This window comes from Hypomesus transpacificus, chromosome 21 (assembly GCF_021917145.1).
Source record: "Hypomesus transpacificus isolate Combined female chromosome 21, fHypTra1, whole genome shotgun sequence".
NCBI lineage: Eukaryota > Metazoa > Chordata > Actinopteri > Osmeriformes > Osmeridae > Hypomesus > Hypomesus transpacificus.
This window is the reverse complement of record NC_061080.1, coordinates 2,353,652-2,378,062: the sequence shown is the minus strand read 5'-3', so window position 1 is coordinate 2,378,062 and position 24,411 is coordinate 2,353,652. Positions and strand designations below refer to the sequence as shown.

General features: G+C 46.0%; 3 protein-coding genes across 10 annotated transcripts; 2 read left to right on the top strand and 1 right to left on the bottom strand.

Annotated features, from left to right (window-relative positions):
* Window positions 1-4,852: 4,852 nt before the first annotated feature.
* hap1 (huntingtin associated protein 1) lies at window positions 4,853-17,735 on the top strand. 4 transcript variants are annotated; one of them, XM_047044076.1, is made up of 15 exons: window positions 4,854-5,282; window positions 9,516-9,592; window positions 9,890-10,006; window positions 10,133-10,230; window positions 10,391-10,499; window positions 10,592-10,670; window positions 10,839-10,969; window positions 11,654-11,728; window positions 12,174-12,385; window positions 12,753-12,968; window positions 13,123-13,466; window positions 13,799-13,993; window positions 14,280-14,382; window positions 14,752-14,810; window positions 15,838-15,926. In XM_047044076.1, the coding sequence occupies exons 1-14, from the start codon at window positions 5,117-5,119 to the stop codon at window positions 14,789-14,791; spliced, it is 1,962 nt and encodes a 653-aa protein (XP_046900032.1). In that variant the 5' UTR covers window positions 4,854-5,116; the 3' UTR covers window positions 14,792-14,810; window positions 15,838-15,926. The 4 variants fall into 4 exon arrangements, with proteins under 4 accessions (XP_046900034.1, XP_046900032.1, XP_046900031.1 ...); XM_047044075.1 differs by lacking the exon at window positions 14,752-14,810 and having other exon boundaries at window positions 15,838-17,735; XM_047044077.1 differs by lacking the exon at window positions 14,280-14,382 and having other exon boundaries at window positions 15,838-15,973.
* A 98-nt stretch (window positions 17,736-17,833) lies between these two features.
* LOC124483666 (cholecystokinin) lies at window positions 17,834-18,938 on the bottom strand. Of its 4 annotated transcripts, none has more exons than XR_006957884.1 (3): window positions 18,759-18,920; window positions 18,364-18,639; window positions 17,834-18,197 (listed from the first exon to the last, which is right to left on the bottom strand). XR_006957884.1 is itself a non-coding variant. In XM_047044200.1 (2 exons), exons 1-2 carry the CDS (start codon window positions 18,635-18,637, stop codon window positions 18,112-18,114), a joined length of 360 nt encoding a protein of 119 aa, XP_046900156.1. In that variant the 5' UTR covers window positions 18,638-18,742; the 3' UTR covers window positions 17,984-18,111. The 4 variants fall into 4 exon arrangements, 1 of the variants encoding a protein (XP_046900156.1); XR_006957885.1 differs by having other exon boundaries at window positions 17,984-18,214; window positions 18,759-18,938; XR_006957883.1 differs by having other exon boundaries at window positions 17,984-18,214; window positions 18,364-18,644; window positions 18,759-18,936.
* A 723-nt stretch (window positions 18,939-19,661) lies between these two features.
* On the top strand, window positions 19,662-23,111 carry LOC124483664 (perforin-1-like). 2 transcript variants are annotated; one of them, XM_047044199.1, is made up of 3 exons: window positions 19,662-20,207; window positions 22,337-22,606; window positions 22,652-23,111. In XM_047044199.1, the coding sequence occupies exons 2-3, from the start codon at window positions 22,366-22,368 to the stop codon at window positions 22,753-22,755; spliced, it is 345 nt and encodes a 114-aa protein (XP_046900155.1). In that variant the 5' UTR covers window positions 19,662-20,207; window positions 22,337-22,365; the 3' UTR covers window positions 22,756-23,111. The 2 variants fall into 2 exon arrangements, with proteins under 2 accessions (XP_046900155.1, XP_046900154.1); XM_047044198.1 differs by having other exon boundaries at window positions 19,682-20,207; window positions 22,337-23,111.
* The last annotated feature ends 1,300 nt before the right edge of the window (window positions 23,112-24,411 follow it).

The window sequence follows — 24,411 nt, the reverse complement described above, 5'->3', positions numbered from 1 at the left end:
ACGCGAGATGCCTCCCACAGCTGTGTGCACGACTCAGGGGACGCTGGGAGTGCCGCAGGAGGAGGAGTCCAAAGCGCGCTCCATTTTTCGATACGCAGTGTCCTTGATTCCCCACTTGGCGTCGCTGGGTGTTGTTGTGGTTTATGTCCAGAGAAAGAAATTGCTTCGCAATGCTTCACCCAGATATACTCCCAAAATGCTTTACTCCGATATCCTTCCAAATACATTTTCATATGGTGTCTTTCATATCATTGATGTGTATCATGCATACATTTTCTTAACTGAATGGGTAAATCCCATATTCTAAACCGATAAAAAAAAACTTTATTAGTACATGAATTGTACTAATAAAGTTATACATAATCTAGTACAGATGGTACTTCAGGAACACGGTTTTCCTACCCTCATGATTCATAGAATCCATGGCTCACTGTATCAGCTGACTACAAACCTATGTCTCTAAGTACAGTTGGTGATCCCAGTACCGTCTCCCTTGCCCCTGTTGTTGTTATCATGTAGGTCTGCTCGTCAGAACTAGTTGTACACAGATTGCACATGTATCCTTTAATTACGGGGGAGTTTTGATTGGATAATCAGCAGTCTCCTTTGCCAGGATGGGTCTGTCCGTATGCTGTGGAAACTAGGGCTCATTGAGGTGACTCGACTTGTATCAGCCTCGAACAAATATTTTGTAACTAGTTTTTAACACACTAGCGTTTCTTGCCGTCATTATTATGAGTTGACAGATCCCTTTTAACACATGTCTACTCTAATTCAAGTTATTCGAGTGAAGACTTTGAACCCAAAACTTTTTAAGCAACTCTAGTTAGGTATATCCTCTTATATTGACTTTTGTGTAATTAATCATTGCTGCTGGGTATAATTTTCAAAGCTATCCATGAGGAAGCAGGTGCAAGGAAAAACACTGCTGTAAAATCAGGACCTCTCATTTGAATACCTCTGGTGACTGTTTCTCCTACTGGCCTCAATGGTCATACACATGTTTTGACATTAAGGTCTGTCTAAAATTCATCCATTGATCTTTCTGTCTTTTAACCAAGCTGGCAACTTTGGTTAATATAAATAAGCATTTGTACGATCCTTGCCTTCAGAGTGCCTCAGTGTAGAAATGCTTATTTTAAGATCCGTTTTTTATTTTTTGTTCCACGTATTGCCATGTACTGTATGAATAAGATGACACCTATTAGGTATCTTGGTCTATGAGATGCATTGTGAATCCGGACCCAGGTCTGGGTTGTGTGTATTGACAAGGTCATTAGGTTTTAGGTTCCCACCAATATGCTGTTGGGACAAACAATATGCTGTTGGGTTTATTTGGATAGTACTTTGTTATGGGGTCTGTTGGGAGAATCTGTAATGGCCGTTCACAATGTATTGTAGGTTTTGTAGGAGGAGCTTATGGAACCCCTACGGTGAGCTGAGGGGGTGGGGCCTAATCCCCTCGCCTGTCCCTCCCCTTCAGGCTCTGGGGCACAGATGCCACCAAGCCGATTAGCCATGCCTCGCTGCTTAGCTCTAAGCAGTTCCTCTGGGGCCTATGGAAGTGACTTCCCGTGGCCTTTTTAGCAGTAGGCTCGAGGCATCAACACTGACCCCAGACGTCTAAGCTGCGTTGCCTTAGCGACGGAAACGGGGTGTTTATTTAGCGGGATAAGGCGTTTGTTTTGGCGCTTCCCAGTCTAGACCCACAGGTGTCCGGTTGTCTTCAAAGCCCAAACAGGGTTTGTCTTTGGCTGCTGGTGCCAATTTGAGAATTCCTCTCACTTAAAGATGTCGTTTCACCAAAGAGGAGGTGCTCCCTGAAATCAACATAGGGATGGAGTTGGGTTTTGGTCGACCACGGTGTCAGCGTGTCAGTTAATTCGCCGTGCAACTCTTTCTTCCGAGTCAATGGTATGCGATCTCTGAACCAGATTTCGCTCGGAATGTCGTATTATACGATCAACTATATCCCTTAAATCTCGACAAATGTGTAACCCAGTAGTTTATGATCAACTTGCGGAAGCTCAGCCACTTCAAATAAAGTTGTCAGTTGCACGTTGATCACCAGAGATGGGCCACTGATCAGTTTGCCTTTGTTGACTGTATAACATCATCAGTGATCATGTCAAATTGGCATCCATTCTTGTTGGATACATGTGAGATCTGATTGACCCAGACAAAGTGGAAGTCGTAAGATGGACATCATTGGGATTTGGCGGCGACCTCTAACCTTTCACAGTTAATCATCCAATTAGGGTTGAAGGCCAACCGCACATCCTTCATTGAACCAATACTATTGGAGCATCTTGACATTCCATGTCCAGAGTTAGTCTGATTAACTTCTCTACCCAACCTTTGACCTCCATGCAGGATCTGAAGCTTTGGAAAGTTTCAGAACCTTACTTTTTCGGGGTGCATTGCCAGGGTCCCATACGATTTCATGTCTGACTCAAGCCTAATGCTTTGCTAGGCTGTACCCAACCTGCATCCAAGCTGCTTAATAGACAGAGGGACAGTTTTGCTTGGCCAGCGAGCCAGACAACACAATGGCATGGCCAAGGTCAGTTGTCTTGACGTTTTGGATCTTGGCAAATGACACAAGAGGGTAGTTTGCTTCTAAGCCAACTGACGCTTTTGTCAGTGTCCGCCACATCCTTCTTTTGCAATGCTTACTTCCTGCGTTCTCCCCTTTAACCTGTTGGAATGGAATGAAGAGAACATATTTTGCACCCTTATGCAGTCAAATGTCTTCAGTCATACCGCTTTTCCACTTTCTACCTGTGACGGATGATACAAGGATGTCCTCTTTGTAATTAATCAAATTAAAGAAATGAAAAACCCATCGGAAAAAAATTACCGTATACGAATATTATGGCATATATATATATACACATTATCTACAGATATATAATCTGTTGCTTTAGCACCGCTGCGTATAAACCTATATACAGTACCTCTCCATGTTGTCGTTCACCACTCCCAAACGCTACGTGCTTAGTCACACTTGTTGTACTGTGTAAGAAGGAATGCATATCTCTTCATCCGTTTTATGTGGTCCTTGTGAATCACGGTGGCGGCCCTGATATCACTGGGGCATTGTTGTTTTCCGTGGTCTGGCTTTCTGTGGAAGCCAGACCTTCAATCGAATGCTTGGGCAAACATTAAACACTGATAACGCCTCTCTGTGTATTTGACAGGCACCTCAAGCAATGCTCATGATGGGTGTCTGTAGGAGTAGCCCAGCATGTCAATATTAACCATGCCCTGATACCAGTATTTGTGGCTTGAAAAAGACAAAGGGCACTGCGCCTGAGGCAGTTAACCCATAACACGCTTGTTCCAGAAAATCTGTATTTTATCTACATTCCCATCTTCCTAACACAAGTTAGGACTGTCCATACGGTTTGGCATGTCCTACAGTGCGTGATATGTCAAACACGATCAGGTCTCTCACTTGTGATCCAGACAACTCTGCCAAGGTGCCACGAAGCTAAACCTAGTTCCCAGCCAATCATGCCTTATAGAAGGGTCTGAACCTGCTTGACCTCATTGTTGTGTTGAATGGGCGAAGCTCAGAGAGCCTTCTTGTACCGACAACCAGATACTTCCTAACCAAATTAACCTATTAGCATGAGGAGACGGAATTCAAATCCTATTGTCTCCAGGTATTTTTAGAGCGGCACATCTGTTCAAGGTCTGGCGTAGCTGATTGTATTGTCTTAAAGTTACACAACAACATTGTTACCAGCAGGAGAACGGGTAGGAAACTGGATGAGGGGATGCCGAAAGAGAAAAGGGGAGAGGAGGAGAGGAGGGTAGAGAGGGATGGTGAAAGGGGGGGGTCATGGTCAGCCCCTGCGTGCAGTGCCTGACTTGGCAGAAGCAACCTGCATATTTCATGGGGGGAAGTTAATATTTGATTGTGAAGCTGGGTAGCAACTAGGATGGTTCTGGGAGATGATGATGATAATGATGGTGATGGTGATGAAGGCTTGATAGGAGAGTGGACTCTTTTGGTTCTCAATTATTTCAGAAGTGAATTGGCACTGATTCTATCAGGGCGCCTCCTATGTCAAAACAATGTACATTTGAGTTTTTTGGAGAATGATCTGAAAGTGTGTGTCTATTCTGAGTTTGGTCTGGATTTGTCCTCGACATACTGGTGACCTGTAAAGAATTTGTGTCCGGTCCAGTTGCTTGGTGGCGATTAATTGAATAATTTATTGCATTGGTGTCTGTATAGCAATTGTTGTGCTCTTACGGGAAAGTGCCTGTATGGAAGTATGTTGGAGAACTGAGCTAAAAGAGCCAGACATATATGCAATATGAATGAGGAGAGAGAAACTTATATACTATACTCAGACTCACACACAAAAAAAACACATACACACACATTTTGGAAGTCAAATAATACACAGATTGGTTTGGATTTTACTCTGTCCAACTAGAAAATTCACAGTTTTTTTTATGTTTTCTCATATTTTTTTGCCTGCATGCATACACACACTATCAATCTCAGTCTGTGTTTGTATTGCATCTAAATCCCTCTAAATGGGGTTGTGGCTCAGTCTGCACCAATGTTACGCACGCAGGCAGACGGCAGCCCAGAGATGGACCGTACCATCTCACTCTGCCTAACAGGGGTGGCAGGACACTGCAGCCTTCTGTTAAACCCTATTTATGAAACCAAAGTAGTTTAATACTACAATTCCAGGCATTTTTGTCAGGAGAAAATACTTCAGTTTATTAGTAGATAAAGGCTTTTTCTTACTTGCGCTCGCTGGGCGTGTTCCTCAAACACCTCCTCCTCCTCCTCTTTGGTTCTCCCACAGTCCAGTGTGGCCAGGTGAACACATTCAGGCATGATGACAGACAGACCTCCCAGTCTGAAGGACTAACCATTAAGGAACTGACTCTCCACACTCCCTCACAAACACACCCAGCCACACGCACGCAGAAGACAGCGCTTTGTCCGCGCTCTCGGAAAACCCCCCAGCTGCGGTGGAATGGGCTTATAAGAGGCTGAGGACCTCGGAGGAACAACGCGAGCAGAGTCGGAGCAGGAGAGGAGAGAGAGAGAGAGAGAGGGATAATAAGGGACTCGGGCGGAGGGATGGAAGAAGGATTCTGTCCGGTCGCCATGGAGGTGTGGAGCTCCTCGGCGTCGGAGGAGGACGAGGACAAGAGCAGCGCGAGCCAGGGCGAGGAAGAGGAGGAGGAGGTGGTGGTGGTGGAGCGGAATGAAAACGCAGAGGGGCTGTGCAGGGAGCTGATGCAAGGTGAGGGTGCGAGGGAGGAAACGGGAGGATAAGAGACGAGGGGGGAGAAAGGCTGCTTCCCCGAGAGGGAATGTAAGAAGGGAGAGTGCGTTTGGTGGAAAGGAGGAGAGCAAATATGGAAAGGTTAGACTGCGTTAGAAAGGAAAAGGTAGAGAAGCGAGTGAGCGCGACAGACTGTGAAAAGGAGGAGAGATAAGAGATGGCACGGTGCCGGTTCTGCAACAATAAATCATTTTTTTATTGACAAGCTTTTTTGGTCGAGCTGCAAGCCTGGCAATTTGAACAGTTGCATAAAGCCGAGCTTTTATCCGGGTTCCTATAGTTCACTATTGGCCTTGATGTTATACCACTCACTCAGCATACGTTCTGGTTCCATGCTTATTCAGAAGCATTATGGTATGAGTGATGAAGCATGAAAAAAAACAAAAACATGCAGTGATGTCATCCATAGCAAGCATCTCAGGTCATTCATGTTGACGGACTGACAGTGTGTCTGTGTTTAATGTCTTTGTCTCTCAATCCACCGACATGTTTGTGTGTTTCCTTCCCTGTCGTTTTGGCATGACGCAGTGTCAAATTCAAGCCCCCCTCCAAAAAAAATTTTAAAATATTTTTTATGCTGAAATTGCAATTTTTACCTCACAACGTTAATGAAGGTCACTGTGCCTACACTCCAAAGCAGTCGTGATGCGAAGTGTCATTGACTTTGGGTTGCAGTGGGCTGACTGGCTGGGATATCAGTCGTAGTCGTACTGAACTCAACTGAAGGTCAAATGCTCTAGCGCTATGCAGACTTGACCCTGTTAATTTGACATTTTGCAGGATCAAAGTAGTTTACTTGTGAGCCCCCCCCCCCCAGCCCCCACACACACAGTTACACGCACACACTCTCCCTTTCTCGATTTAATTAGATCGTTTGGGTTCTGAGGGGCATGTGAGACAGGTGTATCAATCAGGGTGCCCTAGATTCACTGTTAATCTCTCCCCCACACTGTAACCTAATTAGCCACACTGGACATTTATGACAGAAATCCACTCTAGAGATAAATGTGCATATATGTTTTGTATCTAAACCTGGCACATGCCACAAAATGGAATATGGGAAAATGAATCATGCACTATTTCACAATTACCTTTAGGATGGCAAGGATGTGTCAATTTTTTCAAATTGTATCTAGGATTGAAGTGGCCAAATGTTTTTTTTGTTTGTGGCATCTCTCAGACCTCTTGGTCTGAATGAGCTGCCAGACCGGCATCTTCTGTCATCAGCACACTGCGACTCTGGCCCAGATTCAACGTAGCGATGTTCTAGAAAAATCTCTGCCCTCTCCAGATCCCAGTTTCCCAACAGCCCATATAAATTGCAGAAAGAAAAAAACGAAACAAACAGTCATTACATAAACACAATCCAGCTGTTTCTACCATGGGGCTCTATGACTGGGGTATAATCTCTTACTTCAGGCACGCAAAAGGGATTTTGATTGTGCCGTCTGGCTGGATAATAGACTGACCCTTGCAACCAGGTGAGGTTGTATCCAAGAACTGTGGTCAGTCATCTCGGTCTGGCGTCAGTTAGGCACACTTGAGAGGATATTGATGATGGCTAGGTGAAGCCAGCGTGCTGTCGCTAGGACCCATTGAAGTAACAAAAATCACAGATCCTCCATTTTGGATTGGACAATTTGCAGACATGACGTCCTATCTCCTAGTTTCAAGGTGCGCAGTCGCCGCACGGGGCTTAGGGAGAGCTGTTGCTTGCGCTTCCAGCCTGCGAGAAAACACGCGGCCACACACGAGACCCATCTCAGACCGCTCCACGGACAGGCCGGCCGCTCTAGAGTGACGAAGCACTTCTGGACTCTGTGTTCCTCTCGGTGTCAAGCCAGTCAGGTCATGGACAGTACACCCAGCCCCACATCAATACTTGATCCGGGGGGGATCTGTTGATTGAGAGGGTTTTCAGGACCTCCTAACCTGCGTCATGTGATCCCGGCGAGGCCTCACACGTCCTCATCCACTTCCTGTTCCTGTTCTGGTCCATGACGCACAGGGTGGCACTTGTTTCGTTTTTTGGGGGGACGCTAGTGCTCTGTAGCTGGTATGAACCTGAACCTGACGCCACAATAACTCAACACTCCTTCGTCTGTTGCAGTTGACGTCGGCCAGGTGATGGAGATGGATGTGGGGTAATTGGGACGTTTGCCAGGAAATTTTGTTATACTGCGGACTGGGCCTTAAAGGGCCAGTTAATCCAGTTAATTCTACCTCGTTTTTCCAAATCGAATCAAATAAAATTTATTTATGTAGCCCTTTTTACACGCAAGCATGTCAGAGGGCTTCACATACGCCCATAGAACTGCCCCTCAACCAACCTAAACCCTCAAGGATTTTTCCAATTGTTTTCCAGTTTTTGGACCTTAACATATCAAAGAAAACAAATGTCTAAATTATACTAAAATAACTTCTCAGTGTGCGGAATCCTTAACTCCCTGGACGGGTTACGTGACTGAGAATGTTACATCAGGATTTAGCCAGACCATTCTTTGTCAGCGAACAGCTAATGGCACAATTGGATTAGTTTAAATGAACAATTAGCCGGTTAGCTTTTGTTCAGTGAATGACATTATCTTGAAAAAGGGTATGTTTAGCCAGTTAGCCGCTCAGTGGGAACTGCTATCGTTAGTTAGCATTTGTTCATTGGACAAAGCTACTTTCATTGTCACACCAGATGTCTGTGTGGGACTCGAGCCATGTATGACTGGCTGATCGAAGCTCATCCCGGATAGAGACACAGCCATGTTTAAGGAAGCTAAATTTACCTGAGTGGTTTGTTGATCCAAATCCCTCTCCATCTCCGCATTGCAGACCCTCATTCACCTCTATCTAAGAGGACACGATCTAGAGTGCAGAGGATAAATGACTGTGGCCGTACTGAACAGCACAGTAGATCTAGAAGATGGCAGTTTTCATTGATTCATTCCCTTAAGTGATTAGATGAGGTTGGTTGCCCCAGTCATCATGTTCTGAGGAGAAACACAGACCCTCTATCTAGTGTTGCAGTTACAGTGTCTGTCTACTGTTGACATACAGTAACTGCTCATCTCCTAAGTGCTCTGGCAAGGCTGTCAAGGCCTGTCAAGGGAGATTGGGTGGCAGGTGTTCACATGGGTGTAAAAGGTTGATTTAATGTTGTGTTTATGTATGTGCCTGTTTGGGGACGTGATAATGTGGCACACATTCGTATTGTTAAACACATTTACGCCATGTCAAGTTCAGACCTGGATGGCCTGTTGTTGACTCATGTCTGGTCTGGACCTTTTTGCATTGCATGAAAGTGGTTCTTGGATTTTTTCGATTTACAAGGATTTTATCTACCTTCTACTCTAATGAAAACTGCCTGGGGTCTGTTATTTGTAATTTGGTTTTAGGGTATACTAAGAAAAAAACAAGACCTGAACTGATCGAGCTCAATCGCGCTCTTCTTTTAATTGCCTTCCCACCATTCATACACAAACCAGATCACAACATGTAAACAAAGTGCCATGGTTGCACCCTGCAGCCTTAATCCCCCACATAGATATCCTCCCAGATCTTACGGCGGGGGGGAAACTGATCCCAGGTCAGCACTTGCCCAGCTCCTCTACGCTGACCTATGAAATGTAACCAAAGCAGGTAGTGAGAAGAGATCCTTCTAGAATGTGCTGGCCTCTGGTCAGTTCTGATGCTGCAGCTCCCCCATCGAGGTGTATTTATACCTGAGGTGGACATGGAGAGAGAGGCGCTTAATGGGGTTTATCCTCCACGTGACGATCAGGATAAGAAGCTCAGGTCTCTCTAGGTGACCAACCGTGTTGAAGTGTTGCTGTCTGCTCACCTGGACTGGAGCGGAGGGAGGGGGGGAGGAAGGATGGGGGAGGGGGGGGGGGGGCAGGTGGGGAGAGGCAGACATCGGACACCTTTTTAAGACCCAGAGAGAGTAATTCTCTTTCTTTTCAACACATCGTCTGGTGTAGAATGTCCTTGAAAACATAAGGAATTAATCTTCCGTCCATGTCTCTGTGCCGTAAACGTCCGTGAACGCAAAGTCAGCTCGCAACACAATGGAGCACAGTGCGACACGGTACACATGATCGCAAGAATTGGATTGCGTTTATGCGCCCGTCGTTCTGACCATGTCTTTATCTCTGTCTCTTTCGTCCTTTCTCTCTCCCCCCCCCCCCCCTCCCTCTACAGTGTTGTGTTCAGAACGAGTGGGCCAGGTCACTAAGACCTATCATGACATCGAGGCCGTCACCCACCTCCTCGAAGAGGTAAGCGGCCCCAAAAGGGATCATGGGGAGGGATTACTGTGACGCCACAAACTGACCATCGCTGAACAACATTGGGGTTACCACTAACACTAATGCTTTAACCGGATAAACATTGCACTATTATCTTAATGCCATTTTTTCGGACAGATTAACACTCATAGAGGTCAACCACTATGAACACTAGATTGTATGTTTCTTAAAAGAAGACTTCAATGTTTTCTATTGTAAACCACACATACAAATCAAGTTCAAATGATAGTTCTGGAATGTTCTAATCAACCAATCATCCCCTTGCAGAAAGAGCGAGACCTTGAGTTGGCAGCCCGCATCGGCCAATCCCTGTTGAAGAAGAACAGGGACCTGACGGCGCGGAATGAGCTGTTGGACGAACAGATGGAGATCGCAAAGGAAGAGGTTAGGACCTAGTGACAATGACACGGCCCTGTAACCCTGTGCGAAAACACGTCTGTTCTGTCGCGCGCCTGTATTTGTAGTCTTCTTGGTTCATCTGATTGTGTTTCTACTTCCTCGTGCTCCCAGATAGCACAGCTACGTCATGAGCTCTCGATGAGAGACGACCTTCTCCACCTTTATGCCAGCACAGAGGACATCGACTGCACTTCGGAATCCCGCTCGCCGTCAGTACACACACACACACACACAAACACCCCAAGTGCATCCATGCATACAAATATGCATGCAGATCGAACGGTTCACACAGATCATTCTTAGGTCATTTTCTAGAAGGTATGCTGACACGGCGTGCTAACACGTCTCCTCCCCGTCAACCCATTTCAGAATGCAAAGGAACGAGTCGTCCAACTCGCTCACCAACCACGTCCACTACGACTTCCTGCAACATAAACTCAAGGGCCTGGAGGAAGAGAACCACAAACTACGCTCAGAGGTGCGCTCAAACGAAAGTGCCCGATACGAGGAAGTGAATGGGGAAAGTCGCTCAATGCTAGCTGGGGGCGAGCTAACCATGTTTCTTCCCAGGCCAACGATCTGACGTCGGAGACCACCAACTACGAGGAGCAGGAGCAGGAGCTGATGATGGTGTGCGTGGAGGAGCTCTGTGAGTGAATCATCATGCCCAGAGAGGAGACATTCGTGTGGAACACGAGAGCATGTTACGTTCCAAGTAGGCCTCTCGGTGGACTCATTCTCCCCTTCTTGACGCTCTCCTCTTTGGCCTTTTGCTGTTCCGATTTCTTCCCTCCCTCCATCCCTCGCTCCGGTCCAGCCTCGGTGAACAAGCGGGTGGCGGACCTGTCGGACGAGCTGGCCAGGAAGGTGGAGGACACTCTGAGACAGCAGGAGGAGATCAGCTGCCTGCTCGCCCAGATCGTAGACCTGCAAGCCCGCTGCAAAGGGGTGAGACGCGCACACACACACCTACACACACACACCTACATACACACACCTACACACACACACCTACATACACACACACACACAGACACACACCTACACCATCAGAACACACACCTACACGTACAAACACACACGTACACCATGCACACATACACACTCTCTCTAATATAAAGACACATACACATGCTTTTGTGTTGACACACATATGCAGATACACACCAGTAGATTTTTGGGCGACATAAAGACAGTCTTCACAAGGCTTGCTTGGCCCTTGATCTTGATAATTATCCAATCTGAATCAAATAAGTAGGATTGGGGGAGGGGGGGGGGGGGGGGGGCACATCAGCTTCAGTGCCCTTAGGGGTACTAATCTGGCCTTGCATATCCGTGCGCTCGCGTAAACACGAACACACTCCAATTTAGGGAACGTACATGCACACAGCAACCCACCAGGCATTTATATCATGAAATATATTTACCCGAGGCGATTTAAAAGTGACACGATATTTGTGCCCTCACGGAAGTGGCACCAAAAAACGTCCACACATCAAACATTTACAGGGGCACTTATGCTGTTGCACAATTGTATCGCGAAAAATAAACACAGATGCACGCACACACACACACACACACAATGTTCTCCACTTTTTTTGATTTCCTCTTCGTGCCACTCTCTCCATTCAGCTCAGCTCAGAGAACGAAGAGCTGACCCAGCACCTGAGCGCCTCCAAGGACGGCCAATTACAGCTCAGATCTGAGGTAAGACCCCACCCTTCACCTAGTGACTCGGCAAGGAGGGGAATGAGGTTCAAACTTGGACGTATTATTCATTTTAGCTTCCCACATTTGTATATACACTGTGTATATCTTTTGGTTAGCACATTAGGAGTGTAAGCTCACCACATCATGGGGAATATACTACTTTTAACTGTGGGTTTATACAACAGGTCCTTTGTTTTAACTCTCCTCCTCCTTCTTCCTTCCTCTGGAAATCACTGTTATGTTTAGACAGAATAGACCGCTGTGTAGAGAAGCACGTCCTTTCACTCACCCTTTTACAAATCAGATCCAACATCTTATCAGCCAATAGAGGTGAAACCAAGGATGCATTTATATGAGCGTTCAAAACAAAGCCCCAGGCCCCCCAAATCCATTCGGACTCGCGACAGAAGTTTGACCGATCTCTGTCTCCCTCTGGTGGCAGTTTCGGGACCTGCAGGAGAAGTACTCTGAGTGTGAGGACATGCTACGGGAGGCCAGGGAGGACATCAAGAACCAGCGCAACAAGAGCCTGCCCAACAGCACGGTGCAGCGCTACAGCGCCATGGCCGCCGTCTTCCCCATGGACTCCCTGGCGGCCGAGATCGAGGGAACCTTCCGGAAAGGACTGGACAGCCCCGCCCCCTCCGAGTACAAGTACGAGGACGCACACACATTGGCCGGGTTTCCCAGATTCGTTAAGAAGCTGTTAACGCTAAGTGCTTCTCAGGAGCGTTCTAAGAACGCTCTAGAACGCTCTTAGAACGCTCCTGAGATGCACTTAGCGTTAAGAGCTTCTTAACGAATCTGGGAAACCCGGCCATTATAAATAACACAGACGCACACAAAATAACACACAGAGGAATGGAGTAGAAATTAAGGATCAAACGCACCAATCACCAAGTTGCATTTCACAAGTCCCAAGTTGCATTTCACGGACTAGCATCCATCACCAAAAACCAAAACATAAAGCGGGGCTTCACATTTCCATCAACACTTCACTAATCATCCCCGACCGCGGCAGGAACCACCCGTTCCGCGTGTTCGAGACGGTCAAGGTGGTGAACCAGGCCAGACTGCGCTCGCGGTGCCACTCCCCCGGCGTCCCCGGCTCCAGCCCGGCATCGTCCAGCAGCACCAGCACCCCGCGGACCAGCTACTACGGCTCGGACAGCGCCAGCGTCCCCCTGGACGACAGGGCTGCCACGGCCAACCATGCCCCGCCACAGGAAGACAGCAGGTGTGTGGACTGGAGATGATGTCCTGGCGTGTCCTCTTGTGTGTGTGCGTGCTATGCTGCGTGACCAACCCCGTTTGTCCGCGTGTATTCCTCTCGCTCTCTTAATTGTTGACTAATAGTCTCTCCCCGTCTTTTCCCCTCCGTGCCTCTCCAGCGTTGGGGGACCCAAGCCCCTGGGCCAGCCGGGGACCCCGGGGGGCCCGGACCTGGAAGCGGCCCTGCGCTGCCTCTCTGCCCGCCAGCAGAGCCACGCGTCCGAGCGGCCCTTCTTCGAGGTGGAGCGTGAGCGCAAGCTCCGGGCGCTGGCCGTGGTCGGGGACGCGGCCGAGGGCTCCAGCGGCTTCCTCACGCCCAACGACAGCCTGGTGTCCAGCTCGGCCGGGTCGACCGGCACCAACTACTCCAACGGCAGCTCGCAGCACTCGGCCGGGTCGGGCCTCTCGGGGGGGTCGCGCTCCTACCTCCCCGACCGCCTGCAGATCGTCAAGCCCCTGGAAGGTGAGCCGGGGGAGAGCCCCCGAGACGTGCGCGTTCCGTACGTCCGTGTGCGTGCGTGTGGACGGGATGGATTTGGGAACGGCGAGCAGCCCTGAATGTTACTTACCTTCCATGCGTTTCTGCTGTGGCGCTACACGACAGCGCTAACCGACATGCTTTGAAGTGTTCTACCAGTACCGATTAAGCTTATCCACCTCAAATATTTACCGTTCAGAAGTCATCATCGACCATAGCATGTCAACCTAAGATTCAGCTATCCCTTTCTCTCTCTCTCTCTGTCTCTCTCTCTCTCTCTCTCTCTCTCTCTCTCTCTTTCTTCCCCTCCCCCCCAGGCTCAGCGACGCTCCACCACTGGCAGCAGTTGGCCAAGCCCAACCTAGGGGGCATCTTGCACCCACGGCCGGGGGTCCTCACCAAAGACTTCCGGGAGCTGGAGGTGGACCTGCAGCACGTCTACAGCCTCAACGACCTGGAGGAGGACGAGGAGGAGGAGGGGCCCCGTCTAGCCACAGCACGCGGCACCCTGGGTAGGGATCCAGGCGAACCTCGACAGCCCTGTTCGTGAATAGCGTTAATAATCAGTCACCTTGGTTATCCCATTTCTATGTGGGGGGGGGATTTCTGTGAGTGCAAGTGTTGTTGGTAAGTGCGGGAAATCGGATCGTGTTGCTCGCTATGATCCTGTGTGATATCTTTTGTCCACATCTCATCCATTGTGTGTAGCTGTGTGCAGTGTTTTGGGCGTTTAGTGTGTGTGTGTGTGTGGAGTTGTGTTAAGTGTATCCTCCTTCCATGATCGCCCACTTCCCACAGTCACCCCATCCGGCCCCATCCTCCCCCAGTCTGCTCCCATCCACACCGTCAACACCTGTCAGGACATTCATCCCCCCTTCCTCATCCCTTCTCTCTCCACCAGGTAAGACTCCATCCATCCCACCCACCCGTTTATCCATCCCACCCATTCATTCATCCATCCCACCCATCCACCTACTCATCCACCCATCCATTCGTCCTTCCACCCATTCATTGGTCAGGAAGCTGTCTTCGTTGTGTTTGACCAGCCTACATCACGACCACACGCTTTGCCCGCACTCATCCTTAAACACAGAGTTTAAGACCCAGATTACGTGAGCGCCGTCAACCTTGATTTATTTCAGGTTCGCCGGGACAATATCCGACGGCCAATAACCCATAATGTTCCTCTGTAGAGTACAGTTGTCCGGCCTTCTTGCCCTTTAACCCTATCTACCCCTCTCCTCTCTCCCATCCCTTCCCCTCCCCTCAGTGGTAGGAAGCGCTGGTCCAGGCTCTTCCTCCAGCTCTAGAGTGCGCCGTTCGGGCAAAGTAAGATCCAGCAGACCTCCCCCAACTATGGAGATTTCCATGTTAACCCCTATTTCTTAACCCTTTCATACTGTGCCCTTCACTAACTCTAATCCTCCCACCCCCTCCCCCCAGACCTGCTACTGAAAAACAGGAATGCTAACAAGCACCAACACAATGTAGTAGGACTGAGTGAAGCTAATGACGGAACCTTTAATACACATTAAGAGTTTGATGATCTTCGATTTAAAGTTGTACCCAAATCCTTTCAAAGATAGTGACCAGACTTGTAGCAGACACTGATTAAATGATGTATTTAAGGGAATATATTTGATTTGTATCAACATTTGCGCTGTTGGGATTGTACAAGGAAACATTTGCAGAAATGTTTCTAAAGAGACCTTCAACAACTACTAATATTTGGCAAGTATGCAGTTAATCAGCAGATCATTTAGACAGAAGTGCACATTTCCAACTGTGTGTTTTTATAAGATCCAGTGCATAAAAACCCACCGTGGGATAGAACATGTTCAGGCAAGCTGTTCAATACAGCAACCTGTATTTGTCCCAACCGATTCAGAGTTCCGACTTGATCATCTATCACTGGTTACAATGGTACCCATTTAAAACTGCTTCCTGAACAAGACTAACAGTGCTATTGTATACTAGGTTACACTCCGGTATATAAACAAACCTTAAGGGATCTGACAACAATGTAGACTTGACTCATTGACCTATGACAACATGTCTCACCTGACCCAAGGCACTTCTCAACTTTGCATGGCCCGGTTCTCCCCTCTCATTGGCTGATGCCTTCTAACAGCATTTTCTAACCCACCTTTCCACAGGCTTTTATTCTGGGAAATCCCTAGTGATGCTCACCTCACATGACTAATACCGCTGTTGAATGAAGGCTTTTATGAGACATATTTGTTCAAGGGAGGAGGATGTTGATTGGTTTCTGCTTGCTGTCCAGATTTCTGATCATGGTCATGTGACACAGGAGCTCCGTTTCTGATTGGACGATGCATCTCTGTTCTCTCCCCAGCCTTCGCCCTTGCCACCTGTCCACTTGTGGGAACTGTAAGCATCTGAACACTCGGCCCTCCCCCTTCTCCGCCTCCTCCAGTGAGCATCCCCACCACCAGCAGTACTTTGGTATGAACTTTAACCCCGCCTCCTGCTCCACCCCTCCCTCACTTGGACTCCTGAGGTTGCTTCAAGAGCAGGGAATCTCCGCCTCCCCCCAGCCCGCCCCCTACACCTTCTACAGCCACTTGCCGACGCCGACACACCCCACAGCACACCCCGCTGTCAGGGAGGACAGGGGGGGAGCGCGGCCGTCCCAGGAGGAAAGGAGAAAGACCATTTTCAGCTTCAACCTAGTGGAGAAGCTACAGAACCTGGGCTTGCACACAGTGGCAGCTCGAGGGGTGGCGGGTGGGTCCCAGCAGGAAGGAGAGAGAAGCAGTCAGGCACCCCTCTGATGGATGAGATGGACCCTTCCGCCAGTACTTCCTGCTCCTTGTCCACCTCGATTGATTTCAGTCCACCGTGGGGAGATAAACGAGCGACCCAGCGCAGCCGGATTTTAGCTTATGTCGCGTAAGTGTACAGTGCTCTGTTTTCTATGGACTCATTCAAAATCTATACTGTAGGTCTCCGTGACGACGTGACATCATCATCCCAGGACAGTAACCTGATCATCAGTCAACCATCAGGCAATATACTGTATAAACAAACATCACAACGAAACCATAGATTGTTGTTTTATACCAGTTTTTTGTGGTTGTCTTTTTACATGGTATGGAAGGGAGTGGTGCTTCTCTCGCACTTATCGTTTTTTGTCTTTTAAGACCCTCACACATGTTGTCATGTTATCATGAAATGCAAAGTAATTTCCATGTTATAATTTTGTCTTCAGCAAGAGCTGTTTGGGGAGGGGGGAGTACGCTATAGTTCTTTAAATCGCAAACTGACTATTACTTTTAATAGTCTGTCACTTTTAATAGTCTGTCACTTTCATAGAAAAAAAAAACTGCACAGAAAAGTATTTCTGCTTATTAGCTGCTATCAGTGAATGAAGCATGTAGCCTAACCACCGTTCACCCGACGGTGTGAAAAGTTCTCACACTCCAATCACTATCTGCCTCAAAATGGCCGACATGATACACTGAAGCTGTCCAGGAGGATTTGTGACATCACCTGTATCACTCATCACTGAATCCTCATGTCTTGCACTGCACTCGCGTAGCTCACTGAACTGCATTGGCATGACTTCGCTCATCACTCACTGCAAGCCATGATGAAATGCTTTACATCCAAATGCTGTCGATCATTGTGACTTTGTGCGTATTCGTCAAACCTCACTCAAAAGCATTCAGGTTGTCTTCCATGCTGTATCAAAGCCAACAAACAAGATGGGATTAATAAGATGTGTAATGAACTGACCCATAAAATGTTGCTGGTACCAATATTTTATTCAAGTCATCATGGCATTTCGATGGTGAACCGTGTAGAAGGGGGGGGAAAATATTTCAGATCTGGGCATTCTAAGTGAATTCTCTCAAAGTCATAGAATTGTGCCGAGGGGGATACCTTATGTAAATAAATAAGTGTCACTAAAGATGCATTTGAAAAAAACAAATGATATAATTGTTTTATGAGGCTTTTCTTAGGCTGCCTGGGCAATCAAATGCAGCAAAAACATGGCATAGGATACTGCATATTAAAAAGGGAAAAATCCTAGCAAATGAAGACAATTTGTATAGAGACAAAATGATCACCAACAGTAATTTACATCTGAGATGTACGAAAATGATTATTGTCTGCTGAAGTCTATTTAATAATCACAGTTCTATATATGTGTGTGAATGTGTGTATCTATTGTACTACCTGTGGATTAAAATGTACATTGTATTTCCATCAGACATACCGTGCTTGTGCTTGTCTGTTAAACTCTATTCTAAGTTCATCGACAGAAGTTGTAACAGAATTCGTATGGTCTTTTCTCACCTTGAAAGAACCTTTCAGATGTTGTTCTTCTTAACCATTTAGTGCCAATATCAGACTGGTCAGACTTTGACTTGCTTAAATCTGAACTTTCTAATAGCTCAAAGTGTACACAGACCAAACTGACTTTTCTGCTGAAAGTCGACAACCTTAAAGCTAAAAAAATAAATGGGTTTGCAGTTGTTAGAAGCTATGCATGTTTATTATGTAATTGAGAAAAGACACAAGGTAGTTTCAGTTAAGCTACAGTTGCAAGTAATCAAAATGTGCAGATACTGTATATCCAAATAAGACATTGGTTCCTCCAATTTCAGCGACTCTGCTCTGCGCTTCGACGTCCGAAATCTACCCAGCCCTGGTAGTCTCGGCCCGACATGCACTCAGAGTTCATCATCTCTGCGAACACAACATTCCTACATGAAGCAAACACAATGATTCAATTTGCATTTAGATACAACACAACCGGAAAACTTCATTTCGTTCACCGGGCTCAGCTTTCTCTCTCCATCGTTGTCTTTCTCTTCGTACACACATGCACGCCCACACCTTTCACAACACATACCTGAGATTGCCTGCATTATTTGCCTCGACATAAACTCGCGGTCGTCCAAGGAGAGATGCGCTAGTCTGTCCATCCTTGTTGTGCGAGTTTGAGTGACTTGACCAGGTCCAGCCACAGTTCCTCTGGACTCCCTTGCTGACTCTTTCTCCACCAGTAACTGCCGAAGACCCTCAGCCCGTTTGATGTCAATATCCGTTTTGGACAGCGGCGATGATACGGCGCCTACTATTATCGCTGCCAATAGTGCGCACACCAACAATCCTTTTATCGCCATGCCTAGACTGACGTCAAAAACGTTCGTTCCATTGTATAATTAATTCATATTGAAATACATTGTATAGAAGCTTTTCAACGACTATTTACAGTGTCAAAATTGTTAGAAAATATGATCTCACCTGGAGGAAGAGGTGAGAGGTAGCCTGCTGTGGGCAGCTTGGAGCAATGTCAGTTGAGTTGAGTTCAAGTGAGGCCTTGGTGCTTGTTGTGAAATATCCCGTCTTATATATACACTTATTCGAAGGTCAGAAATATGGCCTAAGAGCAATGGTAGATAACAATGTCCACAGAAAGAGCCATTGATTGACTGAAGAGATTAGTAAAAGACTCCATAATGGATATGGGGTGCTATTACGCGCTCGTCAATACGAAATCTCGTTTAGAAATACAATAATACAGCCGAGTTCCGTTTGATTTAACTATATGGGTCACATTTAGAACATTTTACACAGTTTATAAGAGTAGGGCCATGGTCTTTTGATGTCAAATTTAGGCTACATAAAAAGTAATATGTTGTTACATAAAAGCAAATGCGTAATGACATCAGGGTAACTGGGAACCATAGATGACTCCCATATAGGCCTACCACTTAGGGCTAGTGTCAACGTAGTGTAGTTGGTCGTGTAATTTAATTAGACCATAGCGTTTGACTTAAAGCCCACTGTAACACTGTAACCATTTCAAAGAGGGTGTAAGTGTACATGAGTGGTGACGCACATCCATTCCTCTTATCTACACTAAGAGTGTGGTATTGACTTTCCACTGACATTAGCTGTGTGGACTTACAGATTTTTCTACAATATTAGAGAAACATCTTCGAACATGCATAGATACCGAATTGAATGTTGACATGCAATATTTTGGCGGTGGCGATTTATTGTCAGGACATCCGTGATGTAAATAGTAAAAAGCTAGTGATGGAAGGTCAAGATAACAGTCTCTGACAGGTGATGGTTGCCAAGCTACTAAAGTTCTACGCATCGAACTCTCAGGAGGCCTACAAATCTTATTTCAAACAGGAGAGACCATTGGGATGAGTAAAGTGGTGTTTATTTACAGAATGATAAATGTACTACAAGTGTTTGGAGCTTTGACTCCATGGGAATTATTGATCAAAGGGCGCCTGCCCCAGCCTGGTCCTAACCAGACTCTCGTACATTTTTGAGGGGAAGTACGTAGGAGAGCAGAGACAGGCTGGTAAAACAGGTCATTCGGAGCAATGAAATTCTTGTGACATGGAAAGCAAACTTGTAAAAACGTAGGTATGATAAAACAAAACATTTAGAGAATAAAAAAACAAAACAAGATCTCATGTTAAACCATACCAATCCATACATTGAACACCGAGGGATAAATGGGTTTGTACAATCTTAGACAAACTTACTTTACATTGTATAATAATACTTGTTTTCTCACTCAGGTGACCTTGGAGACGACAGGTGGGGAGAGTGTTCTGGAAAGAGTGGGGGTGTGATGGGGTGTAACTTCCAAACTGTGGTCCTTTATAAGAGGGGACAGGTGACAGTGACATGACGGTGTTTGCTGATACTTGAGGTGACTGAGCACAGGTGAGTTCATGCTCCTTTCAAAACCTTGTTCCTCTTCATTACTAACACACTGTCTCTCTCATATGTTTCACTCGTTACTAACACACTGTCTCTCTCATATGTTTCACTCGTTACTAACACAATGTCTCTCTCATATGTTTCACTCATTATTAACACACTGTCTCTCTCATATGTTTCACTCATTATTAACACATCGTCTCTCTCATATGTTTCACTCATTATTAACACACTCTATCTCTCTCACATGTTTCACTCACCTGTGTTGTAGCCTCTGGCCTTAGTGCCCAGTCACATGCATTGAAATGTGTAACATGAAAGGTAAATCATTGTTAATTGATTTTGTAGCTTTAATAAGGATACATTTTAAGTAAATAAAGTATGTTTGGTAAATGAGATCTCTGATTGTAGTCCTTGAAAAAAACCAAAATAGTGCTTGAAAAGCCCTGAGAGTACTGGAATTTCATTATACAGTATCTGTACGAACCCTGTTTTACACAGCAATCTTACATAATTGGCCAGAATTCAGAGGCCAATCCCCGAGAGAACATCAGGATATATTCCAAATATTCCATGGTCTCTTTCTCATTTCTGTCAAGTGTCTGTTAACATGCATTGGTATTCATGCAAAACATTCATGAATGTGTTCTGGGTAACTCTGTCTCAATTCCACTCATTCCAAATCCCATAATTCAAGTTAAGGTAATTATTTCAAATGGTATTGCCTTGAGATTAAAAGAAGATTTTTGTATGATAAGTTGAATGTTTCTCAATTGAATCTGATATTTACTACCAACATTAACGTAGTTCTTCTGAATCCTGTTGTATACCTGCATCCCTAGGGGTTGTGGATGTGGAAGACATTCCTTTGCGCACTGCGTGTGAAAAGATATTCTTAACGATACAAACACTGAGCATTTGAGTTGGCAGCAGAAGCGGTTACACAGCTGCTGAAAAACAACATTTTCCCACAGAATTTAGTAACTGTTTATTGTACTATCTCTGTTTGGTCTTATCACCTTGACCTTCAGGTAGAAATGTTCCACATAGTTTCACCTGTTCTGGAGGTTTCTGAACATCAGGGTCATCTACCTGAACCAATGAGAACACACCGTATGCTGGGCTCATATTGCCTTGCGTGGTGTGTGTGTGTGTGTGTGTACACCTAATCTTCTGAAGGTAACAAACACAGGTCCTCATTTAACCTTCTCACCTGCTCAGACATGCTCTCCCAGTGGTCAGTGCTCTGCGGATGTCGTCATTCTCTCTCTCTCTTCCTTGTGGCTGATTCTCCATATTGACCCACTGATATGCAAGATGTGAAAGGGTATTTTTAACAGTATCTTCTTAATTTTCTCTAGACTAAGTACAGTCAGTGCCATTAAAACCATTATATTTCGGTTTCAGAATGTTGCTGGTTAGAATGTGAGTCTAGCAGGTTCCAAAGAAACCTGATCATCAACATCTAAATGTCATCAACTGAAAGTAAAACAAGGTGGGGTAATTGTTTCTCTTTAATGTTGCATAGTTCCATTCTAACTGCGTGAAGCAGACTGCATTATTTCGGCCACTCCTCAAGAGCAGACGTTCTGATGACATGCCAAAACAAAACAAAAAAACAATTATGGCCAACTCAGGACAAACTCATATGCTTATCGATGCGGAACACACTTTTTTTCTTTCAATAGCACTTAAGAAAACAGTGTATTGTCTTGGGGTGTGTGTGTGTACACCTAATCTTCTGAAGGTAACAAACACAGGTCCTCATTTAACCTTCTCACCTGCTCAGACCTGCACTCCCAGTGGTCAGTGCTCTGCTGATGTCGTCCTTCTCTCTCTCTCTTCCTTGTGGCTGATTCTATCCATATTGACCCATTGATATGCAAGATGTGAAAGGATGTTTTCAACAGTATCTTCTTAATTTTCTGAAGAATAAGTACAGTCAGTTTGCAATTGTTTTCTGTTTGACAACAATTTAAATGTGTATCTCTCTTTTCCTCTCTCTCTCTCTCTCTCTCTCTCTCTCTCTCTCTCTCTCTCTCTCTCTCTCTCTCTCTCTCTCTCTCTCTCTCTCTCTCTCTCTCTCTCTCTCTCTCTCTCATTCTCTCTCTCTCATTCCCTCCCTCCCATAGTTGTCCTCTTCAGACCCACTGAGCTGCCCATGTCTCCCTCCTGTGTGACCCTGGCCCTGGGGCTGCTGTTCCTGGCAGGTACCCATGCCCAGATCAAGATCTTCAACCTGCGTGCCACCAAGCTCCCCAGCGACCTCCTGGGCACCACCGATGGCTACGTCAAGGTGTTCTGCGGCCCCGACGCCCTCGGGAAAACCTCCGTCCGCAACAACGACAAGAACCCCTGGTGGCCGGAGGAGTTCAGCTCCTTCAAGACCGCGGAGAACGACGTCCTGAGGCTGGAGGTGTACGACAGCGACCTGCTGTTCGACGACCTCCTGGGAACCTGCCAGAGGCAGGTGAAGATCGGCACCCACCAGCACGACTGCTTCCTGAAGAAGGGAGGCACGCTCACCTACTCCTACACTCTCCAGCAGTGAAGCTGCTCTCGCAGGGAGGCGTGAGGATAGTGACGCATACCTCCTACTCCGACACTCTTCAGCAGGGCAGCATGGGGAGGTCCCAGTGAGATCCCCACACTTAACCAAGCCTGACACCGTTATCATACCCCCTCTACTTAATCAGAATCCCCCTCCTGTCTAACAGTCTATTCAGTGTCACAACCCTCACTTCATTTACACTGTTGACCCGAATCCCTGTAGTTGTTCTTTATAAATGTCATCCTAAATTAAGAAATGTATCTATACATTTGGACGACTGTGTTCTAAATGTAATCTTTAATCTGTTCTTGGCCTCACATCTGACTGAATGAATTAAAAGCCTCCCTGCCGGATGATCTGCTCTTCCAACGTGTCTTCCTTCCTGTAGTCGCATGGTTTGTCGAGTCTAGTTCAAATCAAATTGTTCGGATGTATAACTACCGCACCAACCCGTAACCAACTAACCAATTCTAAAATGTTAACAAGGGACATCTGTTTTGGTGCTTACGTTTTTTATGGACAATATGCAAGCCTATGTTTAATTTATAGAATGCTGATTGTGTATATGGAACTTCATATAATTAACAGGGCTCAAGTCTCACGCGTTTGCTGTGAGACTCACGCATTTCAACCATTTCTCACGCTCTCACGCAACATCTTGTATTTCTCATGCATTTCAACCATTTCTCTAGCCTGGTCCTAACCAGAATCTCATACATTTCATATGTACAGAGGGTCTGGGATCACTCCATTGACAAGCATTTACTTCCCTGAAGGCGGGTAGGCTACTCAGTTGAAGAACTGCTTTTACATCTGACAGGGATTTCTCCTACAACACCGTTTTTAAGTATTATTGACTTCAGTCTATCTAGACTTTGTTTCTTAGTAATGTGAATGTGATAAATTATAATGTAGGCTACGACAACATGCACTTGTCACAGCTGCTTTGTCTTGATCTTGATTGATGAGGCACTGAATTGGAGGACGACATCCCAGAAAGAGAGCTTGGTATCTTAAGACAGAGTTTGATGACTTGTTGAAAAATGTGCTTAGTTGATGTGATTGTTGTTGGCTCAAGGCAGGTATGGGGTGTGTGACTTTTGGAGACGTTCAGTATATGGTGCTCAAAATTCTTGGCAACGCCCTTTTGTATCAATGTGCTGTTGCAAGTGTAGGGAAATTGTATGTTTAGGCCAAAAAAGGGAACAGAGTTTACGTCTGTATTAAATCTCATCATCAAGTTAGTATACAATCATTTGTGACCAATACCATACCATTAAAACCACTATATTTAGGTTTCAGAATGTTGCTGGTTAGACTGTCTGTGGGTTGGCAGGTTCAGAAGATATCTTGATCATCAACATCTAAATGTCATCAACTGAAAGTAAAACAAGGTGGGGTAATTGTTTCCCTTTAATGTTGAATAGTTTCATTCTAACCGCGTGAAGCAGACTGCATTATTAGTGCCACTCGTCAAGAGGAGACATTCTGATGACATGCCAAAACAAAACAAAAAAACAGTTAAGTTACTGACGCTTATTGATGCAGAACACGCTTTATTTTCTTTCAATAGCACTTAAGAAAACAGGTTGGAAAGGTGCCAGTATGCAGGCACGCAAACGTCTTTCTGTGGAACAGAGTTTGGGCTTGAATTCC

What these genes read in the sequence shown, in the direction of transcription:
- LOC124483666 (XM_047044200.1), bottom strand. Translation starts at nt 18,637, where the DNA reads ATGGCGATAAAAGGATTGTTGGTGTGCGCACTATTGGCAGCGATAATA. An exon ending in AATAATGCAGGCAATCTCAG is followed by an intron (nt 18,198 to 18,363) that starts GTATGTGTTGTG and finishes TTGTGTTCGCAG; the next exon opens with AGATGATGAACTCTGAGTGC.
- hap1 (XM_047044075.1), top strand. Translation starts at nt 5,117, where the DNA reads ATGGAAGAAGGATTCTGTCCGGTCGCCATGGAGGTGTGGAGCTCCTCG. An exon ending in GTGCAGGGAGCTGATGCAAG is followed by an intron (nt 5,283 to 9,515) that starts GTGAGGGTGCGA and finishes CTCCCTCTACAG; the next exon opens with TGTTGTGTTCAGAACGAGTG. An exon ending in CCGCCACAGGAAGACAGCAG is followed by an intron (nt 12,969 to 13,122) that starts GTGTGTGGACTG and finishes GTGCCTCTCCAG; the next exon opens with CGTTGGGGGACCCAAGCCCC.
- LOC124483664 (XM_047044198.1), top strand. Translation starts at nt 22,366, where the DNA reads ATGTCTCCCTCCTGTGTGACCCTGGCCCTGGGGCTGCTGTTCCTGGCA.